Source organism: Onychostruthus taczanowskii, unplaced genomic scaffold (assembly GCF_017590055.1).
Source record: "Onychostruthus taczanowskii isolate IOZ18803 unplaced genomic scaffold, ASM1759005v1 scaffold19, whole genome shotgun sequence".
In the NCBI taxonomy this organism is placed as follows: Eukaryota; Metazoa; Chordata; class Aves; order Passeriformes; family Passeridae; genus Onychostruthus; species Onychostruthus taczanowskii.
In genome coordinates, this window is record NW_024499128.1 from 6,005,872 (window position 1) to 6,028,379 (window position 22,508).

The following is a 22,508-nucleotide window of genomic DNA, read 5'->3' on the forward strand; positions in this document are numbered from 1 at the left end:
AGGGGAGAAGATAAAAAGAAGCAAAGGTCCTGAGAAGCTTCCTATCAACCGTACAAAGCTGCAGCAGAGAGAGAGCATTGCATTGTGTAAGAGCAGCTAAGCAGACTCAAGAGCGGCAGCACTCGCATAGCAGCGGGGGGGAGGTGTGTGTGTTCCTGCAGATAACTCACAGTGACCCTTGAAAACACGAAACCCTGAGGGAAAAAAAAAGTACCAAAAACCCAAAACGAAAACAGTGAGAAACGCATTTGTTTGCTACAGGTAATTCCCAGTTTTGACTAATTTCTTCCAATTCAACCTACTTCTGCCCCCAGTCAGCGACTCCCTCGTGCCATCAGAGCACTCGGGGACCTTGTCAGAATCACATGCCACAGGGTGAAAGATACAGCCAAACCCAGTTCTCCTTCACCTCTGCAGCGCACCTGGGTTGTGTTTAGGAAAAAGTCATTTAAAAAACCAAACCAAGGAAGAAAGGCGTGAAATTAACCTTGTTCTCCTCTTCTCTGCCATGCACATCGGGTGTTCTCTGGCGGGGCGATCAGCCAGCTCGCCTGTCTCCGGCGGCAGCGCCCGGGCCGCGTTCCCGGCGGTGCCCAGCAGGGTCGGCCGGCGTTCCTGGGTGCCCCCGCGGCGCCTCCGCGCCGACTGGCAGCTGGGCAGCTCCTGCAGGAAATCCACAGGTGCGGCGCCGTGCGGCTCCTCGGCAAGGAGAGAGAGTCCTGCGAGGGAGAGACAGGCGCTGCGGGTCGGGGGTCGCGGCGCCAGGGCAGCCGGGATCCCGCAGCGCCGCGAGGGGCGAGGCGAGGGCAGCGCCGCTCGCTCCGCTCCCGTGCCGTGCCGTGCCGTGCCGTGCCGTGCCTCCATCCCCCCGCCACCTGCGGCCGCTGCTGCCGCCGCCGCCCCGCCTGCCCCGCGCCCTCACCGCCGCTGTCCCGCAGCCATGCCGGCCCCCCGGCGGCCCCCAGCCCGCTCATGTCCGCGGGGGAAGCCGGAGCCCCGCGCCGGTGCTGCCGTTTCCGGGCGCGGCGGGGCCGTGGGGCGTGCCGGGAGCGGGGCGGGCGGGCGGGGTGAGGCTGCCCCGGGGCCGCCTTTCCCCGGCCCACGCCCGCCGGGGGCGCCCGCCGCCAACAGGATCGCATTTTGGGACATCGGAGTCTTTCTGTTCCTCTTACCCCAGGCTTGTTTTAAACTTTTCGTGAAGATACAGGGCAGGGTGTGAAGGCTCCTGCCATCCGCCTGCCCTCTCCGCTAGAAGGGGCTCACGCACCCCAGGTGCGGGACTGGGGGTGGTCTGGCTGCTGGGCATCTCTCACCGACGTTTGGCTTGGAAATAAGTTTAGTTTCAGTGTCTTTCGTCAGTATTAACTGCCCATGCTGGTGCTGGGTGCTGTAAAAGCTTACTAACTCCGATACTTTGTCAGCTTTCATTAGGTCACAAGCCCCAGCTCACAGCTTGTTCTATGACTGGACGCAGTGGCACAGGGCTGCAGTGGAAACAGCACAGCTTTACTCTCGAATGTGAAAACTTGGTGTGAACTGGAGCAAGTAAAGTCAGTAGATGCTAGACCTTTTTTCCGATCTGAGAGTGAGGGTGGGTTTTGTGTGAACTTGTAGTAAACGTCTCAGAGAGACTTATTCTTGGAACAATTCTTGCCTTTTGTGCGAAAATAACAGCATGTGAGACAAATAAAGAAATTAAAGTAACAGAAGTTTCAAAGGCCTTATGTGGAGGCAGAAAAAAATTATTTCTAACCTTACTTTATTCTACTGATAGTTAAACAGATTTTTCTGAACATTCTTCATGCACTTTCTGCAGTAGTTTTAAAAACAAGTCATTATGAGGCTTCAGATTACCGAATCATAAATGAATGCATATGTTTTTCTTTAGCTGTGTGTCAGCAGCTCAGGTATATGATTTTCAAATTGCTTTGCTAGCGATAATCTATGTAGGTAATCTGTTTTCATAATAAAACTATAAAATGTTGTTGATAAAAATAAAAGCTCTCAAAGTAATTTAGATGTACATGTTTGTAATCTGTGTTACCAGCAGAGGTGAAAGGTGATCTTAGGGGGAATTGTTGTGAAATTCAGAGACGTGGAATTAAAGCACATCAGCTTCCTTATTGTACTGAATTACTTAAAAAACCAACAAGGAAACACACTGTGGAGGTGTTCTTGCCTTCGTGCTGGCAGGTTTATCTTTGACAGCTGGACTTGATGATCTCAAAGGCTTCTTCCAGCCTTGATGGTTCTATGATTCTCTAAGGAATATGGATTTTTAGCTATTTTTGATGAGAACAACCTATAACTTGCCCTCATCCTTCTATAAGTCACTCTGGAGGCCTATTACTTTTTTCCCTTCTCCTTTTCAGAGATTTCAGAGATTTCAGAGACCAGGTTGGTTTTTGCCAGGTGGGATTTTTTGTATAGCAAAGGCTGATGCTGTGGGTGTCAGCAGGAACGGGATGGTGGGGACAGAGCTGGACACCTCAGTGATACACATTTGCACAGGTGATTGTGGTTCCTTGGTTGAGTGCCACATTTCATGGGACTCCTTTGAACAACTCTCAGCTGATCATTCTGAAAAACTCAGGTGATGGAAAATAAAACCCCTCAGCAGCATCCCTGAAAAATCATTTAGTGTTGTTGAGCATTCATGCTGAGCGTGTGATTCATGTGCTGGATGAGAATGTGCATTTGTACCCACTCTTACTGGTGCCTTGAAGCCACCCAAGCATGGGCTGTCTTTGTGTGGCCCTAAATAAAAATATTTAGGGGGTAAAGCTGCCCTGGGGTGTCATCTGGGGTGGCAGTTTCACTTTTTATTTATGTTTCTTTTTTTACCATGAAGAATACAAAGAGGAAAGGTGAACAATACACTTGAGGTTAATTAGACTGTTTCTGAAACTCTGTGTTCTAGAGAAGTATTGTGTTAATGATCCCATGAGAACAAATTTAAATAAAGATTGGAGGAATTGAAACAAGATTGACTTCCCCAGGAATTTTGTGAGAACATTCTCTAACATTATTTTTTTCAGTTGAGAAAGCTTTTATGACACTTGGAAATGTTTCAATGAATTTTATGGATCACAGCAATCCCAGGTGGAAAAACAGGAAGACAGACATGCTGAGGAGGAGAGAATGGATGATTCTACCAGAGCAAAACAGTCACATGCAGGGAATGCAGTAAGTTCCACTTGTATATCTTTTGTCCAGTGTTCCTTATCCACAAAAGCAGCAGCTCTCAGTCTGTGCTGGGCCTGGAAGCCAGTGCCATGTTCTGTTTCCCAGGATGCTGGAGATAGGTCTGTCACATTTACTAACACCATCCATTTCCAGGACAATTTTTCTTTTGTATGGTTCCTCTTCCTAATGCCACAGCTCAAAAATGCTTCTAAGCATTCAGGGAAGTTCTGGGTGATTGCTTTAAGTTGAGGGGATCTCATGTTTGACTACCCTGGTAGCTTGTGCTGTGGCCTGTGCATCGTGCAGGCAGCTCTGGGGCAGTACAGGAGATCTGCAGACAGGTCCTCTGCAGCCATGCCAGGAATGTTGCTTAGGGCAAAACCTAATCTTAAAGCAGCACTAGAAAACTTACTTAAGTCTATGTAGAATGTGTCTGGTACAGGATAAACATGTTTTACTGAGTTCAGGAGCTGGAAAAGCTCTAGTCATTTGGTAAAAGTCAGCAGTTACACAGCTTCTGAACACAGAGCAGATTTATTTATTTATTACCAGTTCCCTGCTGGCATTAATCCAAAGGCTGACAGGGGTATTTTTCATCTGTTGGCATTTTTAGTCTTGCTGACCAGAGAAGTTACTTAGGAATGGTTGGTAGAAGTTTTAAGATGTGTGGTTTTTTTTGGGAGATAAAATATGCCAAAAAGGCATAAGAAGCTGTATCAACACAGAAGCAGCTGGGGGTCTGGAATCTATACATTAACAAAAAGAAAAAAAGGAAAAAGGAAGGCCACAGGTCTGGGACAGCAGAGCCAGTCTTTTCCTTGCCCTGTTTGCTGCTTCGTCTGTGCCCACCGCATTGGTGGCTGTTTGGCCCCTTGTTCAGTTTGAGGATGCTCCTGCTCCAAAGCACTGGCCTTTGGGAAGGGCCCTGGGGGCAAGCTGGCAGTGCCTGCAGTGTGCTGGGGTATCCCTGAGTCCAGCTGCAGTGGAGTCAGTGAAGGTGAGGCAGGCATCCCTGCTAAGATGCTGTGGGATAGAAATTCATGTCAGAAGCACCACCACAGCACTTTTTTGGCTTCTCTGTGTTGCACCCTGCCTGATGCTCAGCTGGAGCTTTGTCCAGTCTGCAGTTTTTCGTACCTCTGCATGAAATGGGTAGAAGAAGGGAAAGGAGAAAGGCAAGAAAAATCAGTATCTCTGTGTCAGACTAAAGGAGAAGCTCCTTCTGGTGCATACAGAGTACAGGAAGGGCTGGTATTAAACGCCCTGTCCAGGAACTGTGGATTATGCTGGAGAGCAGAGGCTAGAGTTCACTAGAGTGAACTAATTTTTCACCCTTAGAAGAACCTTCCTTTAATTCAAGTAAAAATATGTGAGGAAAGATTGTTCCTTTGCTCTACAAATGATTAATCCAGGGATAAAGGAAATGCATCCTGTGTCTGAAAATTGTTTCTCTCTGTCTTTTTATTGTTGCTCTCCCAAGCCAAAAGAAAGCATGTTTAAATTCCTGGGAGAAGGGGAGTGAACGTCTGGGAGCTCAAACAGAAATATAGCAACGTGTTGTACGGTAGGTAACAGCAAAGAACTTCGCGGAGTTTGTTTTTCTGTCTCTTGAGCTGTACGAGCAGGACCTCAGCTCTGCTTTCCGGGGGAGCGTTTCCGCGCACAGCCCGTTCGGGAGAAGGGAAGGGAAGGGAAGGGAAGGGAAGGGAAGGGAAGGGAAGGGAAGGGAAGGGAAGGGAAGCCGGCGGCCACAGCGGGTCCCCGACACGGGGACCGAAGGCGGCTCCGGGCGGCGGGAGGGGCGGCCGGCGGGGCGGGGCGGCTGCACCTGGAGCGGGACAGCGCGGGCCGGGCAGCCTCTCCCGGCGGCCGGCTAGGGAGCGAGGTAAGCGGCCGCGGTGGGCAGCTCCGGGGCTCTGTGTCCCGGAGAGGCTGGGCAGGGCCGGGGGCTGCAGCGGACAGCGCTAGCGGCAGGGTCCGAGCGGGGCGGGAGGGCGGATTGTCCGCGGAGCGGAGCGGGAGGAGCCGCCGCAGCCCCTACAGGTGACTGCCGCTTACAGACGGCTGCTGCTCATTTCGAGTGATGGAACCGTAAGGCTCGGGCTGCGGGCATGTCGGGGGTGTACTCGGCTTCTGCTCGCTGCAAGGTGAATAACCGCGCAGGGCTTGGTGTCAGCCCTGCTGCACGAACGGCCCCTCGCAGCTTTATCGCCCCGTCGGTCACATCCGAGCTTCCTCTGCCTTCAGCTGGAAGGGCTGGGAGAACCAGCCCCACTTCCCCGAGGTGTGTGTTTAGCCAGTGTGTCATTTAGGCAGTGTGTCACCCTTCTCTTTGAGGTGCGGCACCAGCCTGGCTGGGATCGCAGCCTGGAGCGTGGCGTTTCACTTCGGTGCAGGTTGCATGTTGGTGTCTGCTAGCTAGTGAATGGATGTGGCGCTGTGCTTTCAAGTAGCAGGCTGTGAGTTTTTTGTGTTACAATAGGTAACGGGAAGTTGTGATAAATAGGTGGGGAAAATCTCGGGCTTCAGTATTCGTGTTCTTTGTGATCCTGCACTCTGTTACTCCCTCAAAACACAGAGACTTACGATTTAATCTACAAAGGCTGAAACGTTTCTATGCAGAATACTTAATGTACATCTAAAAGCCAAATCTTCATGTCCTGGATTTTATTGCTAAGCCGCTGTCATTAATAATGCTCTGTTAATAAAAAAAACCTGCAAGCAGTGGCACTGCACCGGAGCTGACTTCTGCTTCCCCTGGCTGAGTGTCACCACGGTCCCCTCTGCCAGCCCCTGGTCCTGCTCCGTGTGGCAGAAGCAGCCGGTCGGTGGCTCCAGAGCCACGTTCGAGGTGCGACAGTTCAGGTGTGGGTGTGTGTCCGTCCCTGCCCGTGCGACACAGCCCTGGTGCTGTGCCTTAGGATGAGGGGAACTGCAGGTGATAAGGAATGCAGTTGAAACGGCACTTCTGCTGGGCTGATATGTCAGTGCTCCACCCAAAGCAATTAATCTCTAACTTTTTTGAGGTTTTTTTTTTGTTTGTTTGGTGGTTTTTTTTAAGTTTTGGGTTTAGTCTTTTGGTGCTTTTTTGTTTTGTTGGTTGTTTTTTCCCCCAAAGTAAGTTTGTCAGGAGGACATTTACCCTGGAAAGTGATAAAGTGCTGAGGTGGTGTGGTATGGCTGCAAGGGCAGGTATAAGAGGAACTGGAAATTTTCAGTGGTGTCCTTTCACATATTGGTGAAAAAGTCTCTAATTGCCACTTGTATAGTCCACAGGTTGTATATGTTCATTGTAGAATACACCCTTAACATGCTAGTAGGCTACATTGGATTTTAATGGAGCTGCATTTTGACTGGAAAATTAAAAAGTATTCAGTTTATGTTAAATTATTTGTCAAAAAATTTGAAAACTGCATATAAGGATTTTGACAAAAAAAAAAAACCCCAAAACAACAGTCTTTTGACTGGTTCCCCTGACATTGTTGTAGTATCTTGATATTCCCAATATTCTGACAGATAAACTTTTTGTTTTTCCCTCCGGGAAATGCTGCTTGTTAAATGCTGCTTGTGCAAATAGTAACAGGACAACAATATTCTTAACAGGAAGTTAAACCAGAAATTACAAACAGAACAATGCCCTTTTTCAGTCCAAGATCCTTGAGTATGCAAAACCCTGTTTATTATCTAAAATGATCATATGTGTAGTCTTCATAAGCTTTTCCACTTGAACTGGTGAGTGATACTCCTGTAACTGATACTGCTCATTAAAGTACAATTTGCAGGCTGCAAGTGGAGAGGTATCCATTGCAAGTGCAGAATAAACAGAGCTTTCTTTTAAGGCTTTCTTTCAGTCAGAACTGTTCTAGTAAGCAGTACCATCCAATAGACCTGGTGTTGTTGGCTGCCTTTCCACTCAAAGCAGAAAATGAATTCTAACCAGGTACTCACTTCTGGTTGTTGTTGTGGTTTTTTTTTTTTTGGTTTGTTTTGTTTTTTTTTTTGGTAAGGAGTTTTTTCCTTCAAATATAAGTAGCTGGTAATGTTGGTTAATAGACTTAAAAAACTTGTTTTGCAAAGTAAGATTTAGTCTGGCTGAATGCAGAGAACGTGACAGTCTGCAATTTGGAAATTTAGTCACAAGACTGACTTGCACTGATATGAAATGATTCTTGCTTCAGCCTTTTTTCCCAGACAATGGTCACAATATGAACTAGGTAATATTTTTCAAGAATTAAAGTAATAATGTAGAGTTCTGTTACTTATTGTTGCTAACCCTGCCTCTCTCTGCCAGGTATACTGTTCTTGCTCTTCAGCTCTCTCTTTCTGTTTTTAGTAGTTATATATCTCAGTGCTTATGATTTTCCTAATGAATTAAGATTGCCCTTGTGGTCAGAGTTAGGAGAATAAAAGCAACAGAGCAGTAAACAGAGAGTTGCTCTCAAAGGAGCTTTCAGGTAATGGGTTAGATCATTCAAAGTCCTTGTCATGTGTACTTCAGTCCACAGGAACTGGATCTGTGGGGCCTTTTGGGTGGAGAAGCAGGGATCTGTGTGGTACATTAGGGAGAGTACTATGAATTTCACAGAATTAATGAAGTATCTGAACTTTCACCCACTCCCTTTATGCAAAAAAACTGTATGTACTTCCACTTAATAACTTTAATAACACTTTACAGGATACTAAAATTTAACTATATATTGTAACAAATTTTTAGATGTTTCTGGGGCATGTTTATAATGCAGGCTTCTAAACTCAGGTGAAGTAGAAACCTGTCTGAGACACTGCATACACAAAGTAGCTGGCAGGCCTTCCCCAAAAACCTTGTCTAAGCAGCCACTGGTGATACAAAGGATTTAACTTGCAAAGAAAGTGAACATGATGAAAATACTGTAGTCTTATGATATTGTGAGGGAATTACAAGAGGAATGTTAAATGGAAGGGATAAGGCAAAAAAGTGAGCAGGTGCAGAAAAATTGATAAAGAGTAAATAAGGGGCAGAGCTCATGATGCTGAAGAGCAGCTGGAGGCAAACAAACACCTTTCTGCTTCCTTCTGCCTGGCTGCTCTCTGGACCCCGCTCTTACAGGAACAGCTGAGGACTAGGCAGAGTGGGATCTGGATTCTGGTAGGTGCCCTTGCACTATAGGAGTAGCAAGTAAATCCATTTGGGATCCAGACCCAACAAGCTGTTGGGAGAGACAGGAGCATGGTGGCTGTGAGGGGGATGCTGTCACTCTCTCTTCCCAATTTGTTCATCTGTCCCTATGCAAGACTAAAAAAATGAGTTTTTAGTGCTGCTGCATGTCATCTGTCACTGGCAAGATCTCTTGTAGTGGAGGCACAATTTAGATTGCTTAAATTGAATTCAAGGTCTAAAATAGCAGAGTTGATGTTGATTCCTGTAATGGACCCTGCTGACCTCAATAAAACCACAAAGGGAGTCCTGTAAGAGGTGGTGTTTGTTGGTGCTGGTTGGGTACTTTGGCAAGATGCAGTAAAGATAAGTGGCTTTTGCTTCCGTGTATGATTCACGCTGGTTCCATTGCTAATACATCACTTAGAGATGAGGTTTTCTCCAGTGTAGTGTTTGATTAGTGTCAATACACAGGCTCTTTAGATTTTCTGAGAGGCTTTCCTGGTCTGTTGCAAAGCTGTTGAAACTGTTGAGACTGAGACAATGGAAGAGTAGTGATCAGTACTGGAATCCAGCTGCTGATGCAGAATGTAAAACTCCAGCTTGTCTCTTAAACTCACTTTTGGCTTTCAGAAATCAGTCTGGTTCTTTATCATCATGAGGATGTGTGGAACATGTTGAACAGGACAGGCACTCATGAATAAAACTTGGGTGATGGTGAAGCCCTGTGTAGTCATACCCTACAAAACTAAGCTATCTTTATGGAAATAGAGCACATTCAGCCCACTGAATCACTTCTTCCATGAGTTCTATTCCCTTCATTCAACATTATTAAGTTATCTATGATGCAGTTCTGGAATTCCCTGTTTTTATTCCACTTCAAGATGTGTGCAATTAGGATTTACTTAATGAAATCTTTTTTTACTGAAGGATTACAGGTAAGGAGCTTGAAGGTCTAAGTGGCTTTCTTGAAACTTGATGCCAAGACAAAGTGCTGTTTTGGCAAGACATTCATGTTTGTTTTATTATATTCTACATGAGGATTAGTGTCTATAGCAGAACATTACCTGCACAGGAAGGGATGAAACTAACCTGGAATATTTTGTCAAGGCTGTTGATCTGTGACTCAAAGGCAGTTATTTTTCTGGGAGATGATTCAGAAGTGTGAGTCTGCACTGCTTGGAGTTTCCTGGTCTATATCATTACAGGGTTGAACGATTTAAGCAGAGAGCACCTGCCCTCCACAGATCATCTAACTTATTTACATATCAACGACCATTAAACCCACTGATCTTAAACACTTCTGTACTCCAGAGAAGGTACACAGGATTTATTTGTTTCAGCAAGATAAGTTGTTTGCTGAAATCCAAAAATGTAGCCCACAAGTGGACGCCACTCTGCAAAGGGAAGATTTGTCCAGATCCTACTTTCTGTCTTTCACAAATAACCTCTGTCTGCCAGCTATTTTTTTTTTCTTCTAAATAATTTTTTTAAGGGAAAACTAAGTCTAAATGTTCTATCTTTTCCTGGAACTATGGTTTGCTGCATTCCATCATAGGGTGAAAAGAGCAAAGAGATGGTTTAGTTTGAGCATTACCTGCTTTGGGTTCTTTCCAGTGAGCTATGACTGATCAGAAATGTATGAACTGCCAGATTTGAATTTGCCTCAGCATATGTGGAAAATTTACTTCAAGTCATTAAAATTTTGTAAGTGGAGAAAAAACTGTATTTTCAGATGCTGGGTTCAGTGTTAGACTGTAAATGTCCCTGTGGATTTTCATAGTGATCCTGGCATGCAGTACATCATAAGACTCAAAGAAAACAAAGTGCATAATGCCAGAGCCAACAGAGAACCTATCTTGGGCTTTTTTGAGTTTCTGAGGAAGCCTTTATGGATAAGCCTCAAGGTCTCTCAAATGAGTAAAAGAAATGCTGGATAAGATTTTCCAGCCGGGCTGATTTGTTTCTTCTGGTTGCTTGGTGTCAGCAAGGTGGTTGATATGGATGGCTGATGCTTTCTGCCAGCTTGCTTCTGGGTAATGCTGAGTCTGCCCAACCCATGCACTTCCATCAAAATGTGCTCTCTACAGCTCCACTGAGGACCAGGCAAGTTGGCAAACTGTTTAGATCAGTGCTCAGCTTTCCAGCTGCCTTGCTGGTAAGCTTCCCAGCTTTTCGGATAGCCGAGTCCGAGAGAGTTGGGTTCCTGGGAAACCAGTTAAAAAAATAGAAAAATGTAATTTTGCACACTCTTCAAAGGGAATTGTCTCAGAATTTTCATGCCCTGAGAAAATAATGTTTCCCTCTTCAGTTTTTCATTGCGGTTTGAAATGTAAACCACATTTATAGGGGATGTTTAGTTTTCCAAGCAAGTCTTTGCAGAAGACCATGATAATCTTTTTCAAGAATCACTTCCATGCTTTTTAATAGAGTACAGAGACAGAATGTACTAATTCCTGAAGGGTTGGTACAGAAGTTCAGATACATTCTGAGCTAGTTCTCAAAAGATCCCCAAGAGCTAAGTGGTTCCTGTCAAAGGAAATCTACCTCTTCAGGAGATTTAAGCTTCTCATGACTTTTAAGTAAGAGCCTTGGATTTCTTTTATGTAAGAGCCTTGGATTCATGGGGCATTTATTAAGTTTTCTTGGAGATGAGGAAAGAAGACTCTGCTGACTACTCTTGTGCTTTCATGAGAACCTCACTCTGTCTCTGTAGGTGTGAAATTGTCACCTGAAGAAACACAAGTGTCACTTAGGAGAGACTGTTTATGGTTTCTGTTTGGCAGCAATCACACCCCGTTGTTTGCAGCAGCAGGGTGATGCACTGTGTGTTCCCATTGCCTGGTGTGCTTTTCCTGGATGTGCTGAGTACCTGGGCCTCAGAGCACCCTTCCTCCTGCTGTAATCAAAGTGTAGTCAGTGTTCTGATTAAAAAGTTGGACTTTGAATTCAATCAATCTCTCATGTTTATAAGCATAATTCTGCAAGTCAGGTTGCAAAATCTGGGCAGTGTTTTACAACTACGTCACACTGCGAGATTTTAGACTGTTTTCCAAGCTCTTAAGGCGTGTAAATGACACAAAAGTAATTTAAGAGCTTCTTTTGGCAGAAGAAGATTTTGAAAAGCCCTCAGAAACGAGACACTGTATAATTATACATTTTGAAGATACTTTTCATATAATACTTCCTTTGCTGCAGTAAAAATCACAAATAAAATCCACTGCAAATGAAAAAGTTTGTTGAGACTCTACTGTTAAATGAGATTCAGCTCTGCTTTTCCAGGAATGGAGCCTAAATAAAAATAGGTTCTGATGGGTTTTACTAGCTGTGCCCTTTATAGTTTATTTTTCCCTTCCCTGCTGTGGAATAGCTTGCCAGCTTAGGAAACTTACATGGTGCCTTTAAGAAGAATTGCTAAAAATAGTTTCCTTTTTTGTTTTGAGTATGATTTTTGATTAATTGCAAGAACTGCCTGCTTATTTTGCATTCTCTTTTTCTAATGTAACATTCCCTTTTTACTGGCTCATGAGGACTCCCATTCAATAAATTCTGACTAAGTCTGGTTTGTTTAAGATTAAAATTGAGCACTCTGTGAGAAATCTAAAACCAGGCCTATTTAAAGGATTGAGGTGTTAAACCATTAGAAAAGCCCTCATTAAGAATGAGTCTCTAGATGTTGTCAGCTCTGTCCAAAGCCACAGTCCCACAGGTCCCTTATTCACAACTCAGGCTTAGAGATGCACTGCTAGCAAGGAACAAGGCAGGCTTCACTTCCTCTTTCATTTTGGAAATTGAGTTAAATTTGTTGTGAAAATTTGTGCATTTGGCTTTCGCTCTTTAAGGAGGAGAGAAAGAACTTTATTATTTTTCTCAACATTTTGACATGATTCTAAAGCCTGGCCTCATTAGTGTTGGGAAAACTTCTGTGGCACTGCAGTTCTGTAGGTTTGGAGAGACCTAACTATAGAGAAATATGAGTTCCTGTTTGACCTGCAGTTTCTTGTGGACCCCAGTTTCCCAGTGGAGAGGTGATGAAGTTACAACCACTGCTGATTTATACTGTTTCATATTATTTGTTAGTAGAATCTTCTGAGTTGCTAAAATGGAGGTCCTTCCTTTTAATTTTTATGCACCTGCATCTGTTTTGTAATCAGGTCTATAATCAGTCTTCCTTTTAACATATTAATGAAGCAGTAGAGACAAAAATAAGGAAGATTTCATCCTTCAAACCAAGGACTTGTCATGTCTTATTATAACAATGAAGCCTTTGAAAATCCAGACTACCACTTCTCAGAGACATTGGAAATTGATAGACGGTGAGTTTATTTAATTTTATTGTGTGACTGTGCCATAAGAAATAAAGTCATTTATATGCAGAAGATACTTTTCCTCTGGAGTTTTAATTCGTGGATTTATTTTAATCCCTCCTTTATGCTTCCATTCTCAGACAAATTTTTAAAACTGTTACCAGGAAGGCAGCATTCAGAGGAAATGGTGTGTTTTACTTTTTACCTATTGAGGGGTTTTATGACAGTCAGGATTTGCTTTTTTGTTGCTTACACAGGGGTAGTTCTCAAAGGAATCCATTCTCTCACCAAACTCCTTATGATTCATCTCTGTATGATTACTATGGAGAGCACAGAGGGAGGGAGCAGAACTACCCTGTGGCCATCCCAATGGCTTCCCTGGGACCTGGCTCTGACTACAGCCAGGATTTACCCAGCACAAGTCCATATGGAAATTTCACAGGTATGTAATTTCTCATGTGACCAGCTTGGAGAATGCCTGGAACAAATAACACTTGGCTCTGTCCTGAGGGAGTCCTGCTGCTCTGCAAAGCTCAACTCTGTAAATATTTTTAGCTTTTTGATTTTTTAAGCAGTTCATGTGTTTTATTAGCAAGTCCATGGATTGTTGTATTAACAGATCAATAAATATTGTCTTGTATGGACTGAGTAAGTTGTTGAGTACTAGGATGTACATTGGGGTGGAATATGGGAGTTTTGTTGAGGGACTGGGTTGCTGTGCTGGCACTGATCTGTATTTTGTCATGGGCTTGGCATTCTGTGTTTGTAAATAACCCATAGCAGTTTGCAGCTTTGTGTAACTGATTTCCTTCAACAGACAATCTTTCCTTTGAGCCTGAGCCACAACTGATTTACACCCCACATTCTACCTCCCATATGCTGGATTATCCCTACACTCATGGAATTTCCAGTGGATCAGAAGGTAAGGATTGTGGTGCACCACAATATTGCATGTCAATCTCGCCCTCCATAAAATAATACTAATAAATATTTTAAAGCCTTCTTGCTCAGGTATGAATATCTTCACATAATAAAAGGGGTCATAAATGGGGTCCTTCCACATCAGAGAGCTGAGCTCCACACTGGGATGTGACACTGGGACTGGCCATTATCTCACTGGGAAGGCCAGGCAAGGAAAGCTGTGGCTAAACTAATCTGTGTCATGGCTGGAAGGCTGATGCTTTTTAGGAGTGTAGTCACCTGTTTGAACAAGTGGATGAAAGGAGGTGGAGAGAGCAGCTGCATTTTGGCCCCAGGGAAATGGGAGTTTGGCACGTTGAACTTAGTCAGCACGATGGAGTGTGATTCTAAAATGATCCCTCTGAAGGCTGGGGAAGGATTTCTAAAGAAAGGGCTTGTCTTATAGAAAGAAAATCTTGAAAAGTGAGTATGTGCATTTGTGAATGGCTTAGATGGAGTTATCCATGACAGATGAAGACTGGACTCAGTTCCTCTTTTCCAGCATTTATCTGAAAAAGTGCTTGCACTTGTCAAGGACGCCCAGGAAAGGAGTGGGGGAGTGTGTTTGCAAGAAGTTAGAGTGATTAAAGGACAGCCTTTTAGCTTGTTCTTGTGAGAGTGAAATTTTAATTTCTTGAGTGAAATTGTCAGGACTATCTGGGTTTCCTAAAGAATGTGTGTTATTCAGACAGCTTCATTCGGAGACGCAACCGAAGACCCCCCGATGAGATCTTCATGACTTCTTCCAGCATGTTTGAAACAGATCCAGTGTGCAGGGAAGGTAGGGGTTTAGATAAGGAGTTCAGGATTTGACAATGTCTTGTACAAGGATGGTGTGGTTGATGCTGCTCTGTTTCTCACCAGAACTGTGTGTACAGCCCTTCTGTGGTCGTGGGGACAGCTTAGGTTTGTGTTATGGTAGGGATTAATCTTTTATGCTCTCCTAACACACTCAAATCCCATGATAAATGAAATGAAATGCAGTATGAAGGTGTTAAATTTGGAAAGAAATGCTAAGCTCTTTATTAGAATTTGTTTGACCAGCTGATAGATTGCTTTCAGCCACTGTGTCTGGAATTACCATCAAATTCCAACTATGCAGAAGCAGCCTGATTGTCAGGTCAGAGAGGTGTTCTGTGGCATAGGTGGGCTAAGTGTGGGCATTAACATCAACTAAAATGACAGAATAAATAAAGCAAAAGTTTAGCTTTCAAGTCAATATGTAGCATAATAAAAGTGCCACTATCAAACAGTGATCAAACAGGGGACCAGAATCTTGTAGTTTTGTCAGTATTTTATTTTCATTTATATCACAGCTCTTTCTATGAACATTATTGGACTACTTACTTGCATCTGAATTAGAGTTTTGAGGGAGCTGAAGATATTCTTGGCAATATCATTAAGTCTTAGCTTGCACACCTTGGTAGCAGTGTAAATGGGGAATGTTGTTATATCCGTTTCTGGTTGTGTATAAAAATTACTGTATTCTTATCCCCAAATTTTGTTTTTTGCGTGGGTTTGATGCAGAGGAAGATTTAGTTAGAAGTCTTGCAAGTATGTCCAGCAATGAAAGGATTAAAGCAATCCAGAAGATGCCAGAGACCATGAGAAAAAAGAGAGAGATCAGGTAAAAATAAAAGTTTATCTGTTTGGTTTTAAAAACATTTATTTCTAGCATCATCTAGCTATCAATTATGGGAGTTTGCCATTGGCTGAGCTTTGGTTTGCCACTTTATGACAAAGTACTTTTTAATGCATTCTTAAAAAGTTAATGTCTTGCAAGAGAAAATAATTTAATGATGGAGATAAGAAGAATCTCTCATGGTAATATAAAACAAAATATCATGGTCCTGAGATTTGGTTATAAATGATGACCTGAGATTTATTTTCAAAGGAAACTTGGATGTTACTCATTGAAAATGGAGAAGAGACCACATGATCTCAACCATCCTTTTGTCTTCTTTCAAAATATATTTAAATTCTGCTGCCAGTGTGAGTTAGTGGAGGGGTTAGAACACGCTGTCATAGCAGGGACAGGAGCCAAGGTATCAGCTAATATAAAATGAACCAGTAAGAACATCTCCATGTTGTACTAATTCTATTCATGTGCACAGGGGTGAAACTGTATTTGCAGCAACTTCTTTGTCTTCTTGATTCAATTACAACTCATTCTGTAATGCTTGTCACCCCTGCCCTGCTCTTTCACAGAAACAAAGTTCTTAAAGAAATAACCAAAAAATCAAGGCATCGTGGTGCTCAGTGTACACAGTGTCTGCAGGGAGCAGCAGTGGTAAGTGCCAGAAACTTCTGTCAGTCACAACACAGCAAACCACTTTAGCTGCAATGTTACCACTGTCTCCAGAGGAATCTGGTGTCTTGCTTCATGTTACTTACCAAGGATCCAGTTAATTGCTGCAGTGTTCATTAACAATGAGTTGCACTGCAGGAGTGCTTAGGAGCACCAGTTCACCATCTTATGGTGCATGGAGTGGGGCAAATCTGTTCTTAACATCAAAATGAAACTGCAACATTAAAATGTGAAGCTTTTTAATGTGAAATTGAGTCCTGTTTGCCTGCTGAGATTCATGTCTCTCCTGTTTTTCCCTTCAGTCATTTCGGCGATTTGGCAATACCCTTTCAGAATATTTTCACCAACTGCGGCCATGGCACAAGACCCTGAAGATCATTGGTGCTGAGTTTGGAACAAGTGTTCTTTCTTATTTTGTTTTCTTGAAGTGGCTGCTAAATTTGAACATCTTCTCATTCCTCATAAACTTTGGTTTCATCACAATTCCTCAGTTTCTTGCAGCAGAACCAAATAACCTTTCATTCACGGGCCTGGAGCTGTTCACTGGAGCTGTAAGTATTTAAATTTAATCACACCTGTGATGCAATATAAGGAATAGGACAGCTCCCACCTCCAGTAATTGGTCTTCAGATGATGACGCTTCCTACCATGGAGATGATAGCAAATATTCTGATGTCCTTGTCTTTTCAGGGTTATTTTCAACAAACAGTGCTCTACTATGGCTTTTACACCAACGCTACAATCAGTAAAGTGGAGAATGGTCCATCTTACAATATGCAGTTGGCCTATATTTTCACTGTTGGAATATATTTTGTCATCTGTTTTCTTATCTTGTTGTTCAGGTAAACTGACTGTGAATTCCTATTTCTCTATGTTAAGTGGAAAATAGCCACACAATAAAAAAACCAATCCTGCCAACAGTTAGAAGTAATAATTATTTGAGTATGTTTCTGTAAGTCCTTATTTACAGGTGTAGATTTTAAGTAGAAATTTCTGCTCAAAAGACAGTCTCCAGGAATCAAACCTTTATTACAGAAATTAAAAATAACTGCAAAATAGTGAAGGACATACAGAGAATCCCACTTCAAACTGGGAATATTGTGATCCCCTTTTGTAAGCTATTGCTCCTAACATTGTTTCTTACTGATGTGGCCTGCCAGGGGTAAAGATTGTCAACAGCAATCTTGAGATGGAAATGCTAGAGTTTCTTACATTAAAGTTTATTTTCCACATTGTTGTATGTGACATGCTCTGACATAGGTCCAATAAAACTTGTGATGGGGTGGAAAAGCTGACAAATCTCCCTCCTTGCCCTGCTGTGCAGACTTGATGAATTTCCCTGTTACATGTCTGACCAATTTAATTTTCATTGCAGCATGGCAAAATTCTTCTCCAGGAACTTTGTTAACCCTCAGACATTCTCTGTGAATGCCAGCAAGCTGCTCTGCACTTGGGACTTCAATATAATTAATGAAAAAGCTGTGAAGCTGCAACAAAAGAATCTCCACACACAAATAAAGGTACAAAGCACAGGAGGTCCAAAACTAATGTGTGTGAGTCATTCTGTTACAGACTTAGTTGTGCATACAAATTTGTGTGTGCACATACAAGTCTCTGGCAGAGTGACGCAAGTGTGCTAGTCCTGCACCTCAGAGATTTAAATCTTCCTGAGTTTCATTTGGTCTGAGCTCCTGGCATTGGCCTAGCTGATTGTTTTCCTTTTCTTATTAAGCTACATATAAATATTTGTATGCTTCTGTTCTGTTGAATGAGTCTCCCTGACTATTAAATATTTGCCATACAGAGTATTTATTTAGGTTTTTCTTGTTCCTGCTATTTAAATATTTTATAAACAAAAGGCAGGCTGGAAATATTATTTGTGAAACTTGACTTCTAGGATAGGAACACAAAATTGCCCAGTAAATGTTCCTAGGATATTACTCTACCCCTCTTCTAGAACAATACTCTTTCATTCAGTTTCTCTGGTAGTGCCTTGAAACAAGTTTTGCCTTATGCTGTTGACTAAGAACTTCTTCATTAGGCATTGTTTCTTTGCAGGAAGGTCTCACTGAAGTAAACAAAGAAGTTCTAAATTTTTCTGTGATGGAGAGAGCTATTCGTATTGCTTTTCATCTTCTTGCTTGGGTTGCTTCCCTGGGAACAGCAGTAGCTGCCTGTACTGGTGTTTACTTCCTCGCCATTAATAACCTCGAGGTAAGGCCAGAATTTGCCTTTTTCCACACAGGTATTTCACACTGAGTGTGAGCACTGGTCTGTTCAGTATGAGGAGCACAGGGAAGCAGAGCTGTTGTTGCTGCCAGAGGACACACAAATTCTGTTGGGCCTAAAGAGCTGCTTTGCAAGGCCTGCCCAACTGGGGACTGTGGCAAGAGTGAGGGACCTGAGGGGTCTGAGCAAATCTCCCTCCTCTCTCCAGCAGCTGCTTGCCTGGACCCATGGTCAGCTTAGGGACAGTGCATCTGGTGACCTGGGGAGAAAGAGCAAGAAGCAGCCACAGCAAGACCTGTCCCTTCTTCCCCAGGAGCTGCATTTGAGCTGGGGCTCCCACCCTTGGTCCCACATAATTTAGGGGAAGGGGAGAGGGTCACTGTGCTGCTGCTCATGGGTCCCTAAAACATGACAGTCTCTAACCTGAGAACATACAGGGAGGTGAGCCAGGGGGCTTCCCTGTGGACACACCTTGAGACAGATTTTGGTTAAGGCTCTAAGTTTTGGTTGTTTCATTATGTTTTTTTTTCTCTCTTAGCTGTTTATGAAAGGGTATAGCAATGATCTACAGAGACAATCTGCCATGTTGGTGCTACCTGTGATTGTATCTCTCCTCAACACATTGATCCCTTTCTTCTTTTCCTGGCTTGGGCACCTGGAGAAGTTTCAGACTCCTGGACAGCACATATATGTCACTATTACCAGGTATTTCTTGCTGCCACCTCTTAGTGCTTTTGGCCTGAACTTGTTGGAGTTCTTTTTGATACAAAGCTGTGTCTGGGTGGTGTGGGAGGAATAGGGAGATATGGAGGAGAATTAATCTTCTCCAAAGGATTCTGTGCACTCTTGTCATCATGACCTTTTGTTTTCATGAGCTTCTGGGATGTTATCCTCTGCATGAGGATGAGGAATGGTTTCCCTCCCACCTGGCTGTACTGTGACACTGGGCTTGTAGCACTCCTTGATGGCCCCTGGGCTATTGGCCCCTCCCCAGGAGAGGAAGGGAAGTAGGGAGAGGACTGAGGTTATCTCACTTAAAAACAGATGCCTGGAATTCACTCTGCCTAACCCCTGGTGTCCCTCAGCCCTCCCTCCCCTGAGGGGCCCCCACACCCAGCCAGCAGCCTGTTAAGCAGATGTTGTGCCAAGGTTGTCATGCCCAGCTCCCCTTCTGCCAGGACAATAGAACAATGCCACACCTGACCTCCCACGAGAGCTCCTGTTAGTCCTGGCACTCTGCAGTGCCAAGAGGAGGTAAAAAGTGTAACCAGTGGTCATCCAGGTATGGATCAGCTGTTGGTGCAGTTACTCTTCTTCTTTTTAGAAATACCATCCTGAAAATGTCAATTGTTGGAATACTGTGCTACTACTGGCTTAACATCGTGGCTGCCTCAGAGTCACAGGTAAAGTTCCAAAAGCACAAATCTCTGACTTGCAGTGCCATGTTAGGAACCACTTGGATAAGATACTTGCTTCAGCAAAGAGAAGCACATGTGGTGTCTTGGGAAGCTGTTTCCTACCCTAACAATTTTTATTAGCAACCTGAGAGAAATCAACTATAGAAAAAAATGAATGGCCCAGATCAAGTCTCAGCTGGATGGCAGCATTGTTCACTGAGAAGTCAACTATGATTTGCCAGGCTGCTAGAATATATTTGATCAAGATTTCAGATCTTTGATCAAGTTTCAAATGCCTAAGCATTTGGGAACAATGTTTAAATAGCATAATTTTTAAATTCTAATTTGATTTTTTTTTCTCTCTCTCTTTCTTAAAGTGCTGGGAAACTTTGGTTGGCCAAGATATTTATCGCCTTGTTCTAGTTGACTTCATATTTTGTTTGCTTGGCTCTTTCTTTGGAGAGTTTTTACGAAGGTGAGTACTATTTTTCTAATCTTCTTTTCAATTCATTAACCAAAGATATGATCTATTTTCTCCATGTGAGAAAAGTCCTGCAGAAGCATGGCTGTGGCACCACTGGAGTTTCCCTGATTTTCCCTACCAGGCAGTCTCTGTGTGCATGCCTCGTGTATATTGCTGTTCCTCCTTAGAAGGAGGTCAGTGTGTCCTTTTTCCCTTTGGAGATGGAAACACATGCAGGGGGGGGAAGCCGCATTCTACTCTCATGGATTTCCTGAGACTGAGGTGGCAACCAGCTGTCTCAAGCACAAATCCATCTTCTCTGCACAAGCATGAGCACACTGCTGCCTTTCCTTGGTGTGCCACTGTGATTTTTTCCCTCTTAGTTATGCCACTATAGTGTCCACAAGTTTAAAATCTGATTTTATCAGTCTTATTAAGCATATAATGAGTCTCTCAAAGGTAAAGGTCTCCAGCATGATAAATGAGAGAGTATTGTGGACTGGATGTAAGGAAAAAGTAATTTGCTTCTGACATCTGTTGTGTGAACCTTCTTAGTGCCAAACATTGCTTATGGCTTAGGCAGTATGTAAGTGCTTGCCAGCTCTACAGAGCATTTAGATCCCTGGCCATACTTTTATGTAGGAGATCCATTGTTTGCTCTCTGCCCACGATTTGAACAAGACTGGTTTACAAGGTAGGGCTTTGTTAACTTTTTCTTAAATTTACACAAGACAATGTTGAGAAGCTCTTGAAGACTTTTCCTCCACGGCTCTTGCCAGTGTACTTTAATCCTCCTGTTCATGTTGTGTTCAGTAGGAAACCACCTCCCAGCAAAAAGTCACAGAACTAAAACTGCAATGTCAGCTGTGATGAATGGCCTCCCGTAAGCTGGGCAAAAGCACCTGACGTAGTGAAAGGTTCAAAGTGCAATTGCTTGTATTTAATATTTTGTTCTCAGAGTAACCTCCTGAAAGCCCAGCTCTGTTGGTGATGCAGTTGATGAGGTGGTATCAAGATGTGATAGTTACCAAAATCTTTATTGCTCTCGCCACAACAAGGAAAAAACTGAGTATCCCCAGCTCAGGAAAAATGAGGTGACTAAAAGGGATTGTTTGTCCTCAGTAGGAATCCTCTCAGTACTTGCTTACCTGTCTGTTTCAGCTCCTTGCAACCTCAGTTAGTTTGAAGTGGGATGTATTTGAGGTTACATTAAGAGTATCAGTGTACAAATTTCATTGTTTATTTATTGACAGGGGAAATTCTCAGGATCTGAAAAAGCAGTTTTGTTCTGAGGTCCCTTGACATTTCAGCTGCTTTAGCACAAGAATACTTGTGCTTAAAGCAACAAGCAGTTACTATAGTATAGATATGTACTGATCCAGTAAGAAATCCTTGTTGGTTTTCTGTTTCAGTTGTGTGAAATATATACTACGTCTTACTTTAACCCTGCTTTGTTTTACAGGATTTTTTTTTTTGCCAAATTGATTCATTTCTGCTGTGCTGTCTAATGAACAAGCTGTGGCTGCTTTGCATGATACTAATGCAGCCTCTAAATAATTTGTCACTGATCCTTGTTTTCAGAAGGTCATTTACAGGGATTTCTGACGCCGGTAGTTTATATACAGACACGAACGGGTCGGGATCACATCTAAATAGCGTCGTGAGCTGTTTATTTAAGAAGCATTAGCCTCATTACATGGCTATGATAATGGATTGATGCGAGCAGCTCGTTATCTAGACAGTAGGTTAAAGAAATGTAATGTTGCAACATACTATAAGATAGTTTCAGCTTCAGTCTCAGCCAATTACATAGAGCAAAAGCTTATTGACAGTAGATCTATTCAACCACTTGAAGCATACGTAGCTTTGGTTGAAACAATAGCAGCTTTTTTGGTTAAAACAATAGCAGCTATGGATTCCCACAATTTCTACAGAGGACTTTATCATTTAGCAAATACTGTTGTGCTATAGTTTTTTTGTTCCCCACCCCCAGAATTATTGGAACTACAGTCTGCATGAACCTGGGGCTGCCAGAATTTGATATCGGACGAAATGTTTTAGATTTGATCTATGCACAGACTTTGACCTGGTAAGTGTTACATTTACAGCCAAAACTTAATTTGCCTGTAGAACTGTCATGGAAAAATTCTTATTCTGATGTTTGTGGGTGTTTCCCAGAAAGAACAGGATAAATAACTGGGAGATGAGCTGTTCAGTGCCTTTGGTAAGGATTGTGGCTTGCCATAGTAATTATGTGGGCAGTAACAATAACTTCAGTCAGTAGTTTACCTGATGGCCATCTGGTCTGGGAGAAACCTGATAGGTTCCTGCAGGAATATCCTGGAATTTTGGTTATTTCCTCACCAGGATGATGTCCTTGTTGAAATAATCCCAGTATTAAATGCTGGAAAAGATGCCTTATTTCCAAGAATGAGTATGTTACTCCAGTCATAAGAGGATTCTGCAGATCTGTACATAGATATGTGTGTTTGAAATTGCATTTTCCAAGGTGGACTTACTGCTA

General features: G+C 43.1%; 2 protein-coding genes across 8 annotated transcripts in view; one reads left to right on the forward strand and one right to left on the reverse strand.

The window, feature by feature from the left end:
• Positions 1-1,538, reverse strand: part of TMC7 (transmembrane channel like 7) — a 14,918-nt gene extending 13,380 nt beyond the window's left edge. Inside the window, exons 1-2 of the mRNA XM_041401856.1 lie at positions 923-1,538; positions 488-719 (exon numbers count right to left, since the gene is read on the reverse strand). Coding sequence (XP_041257790.1) covers positions 488-719; positions 923-1,139 — 449 coding nt within the window. The 5' untranslated portion in view covers positions 1,140-1,538. The remainder of the gene's footprint in view (positions 1-487; positions 720-922) is intronic.
• Positions 1,539-3,168: 1,630 nt separating this feature from the next.
• TMC5 (transmembrane channel like 5) overlaps positions 3,169-22,508 on the forward strand; it is a 31,680-nt gene continuing 12,340 nt past the window's right edge. For 3 of the 7 annotated variants that reach the window (XM_041401713.1, XM_041401708.1, XM_041401712.1), the window contains exons 1-15: positions 4,938-5,071; positions 12,475-12,636; positions 12,885-13,069; positions 13,445-13,549; positions 14,276-14,368; positions 15,115-15,214; positions 15,796-15,877; positions 16,198-16,446; positions 16,586-16,737; positions 17,271-17,415; positions 17,954-18,109; positions 18,663-18,829; positions 19,449-19,527; positions 19,899-19,996; positions 21,978-22,073. In XM_041401713.1, coding sequence (XP_041257647.1) covers positions 12,563-12,636; positions 12,885-13,069; positions 13,445-13,549; positions 14,276-14,368; positions 15,115-15,214; positions 15,796-15,877; positions 16,198-16,446; positions 16,586-16,737; positions 17,271-17,415; positions 17,954-18,109; positions 18,663-18,829; positions 19,449-19,527; positions 19,899-19,996; positions 21,978-22,073 — 1,781 coding nt within the window. In that variant the 5' untranslated portion in view covers positions 4,938-5,071; positions 12,475-12,562. The other 4 variants (XM_041401710.1, XM_041401711.1, XM_041401709.1 and 1 more) reach the window with 4 other exon arrangements.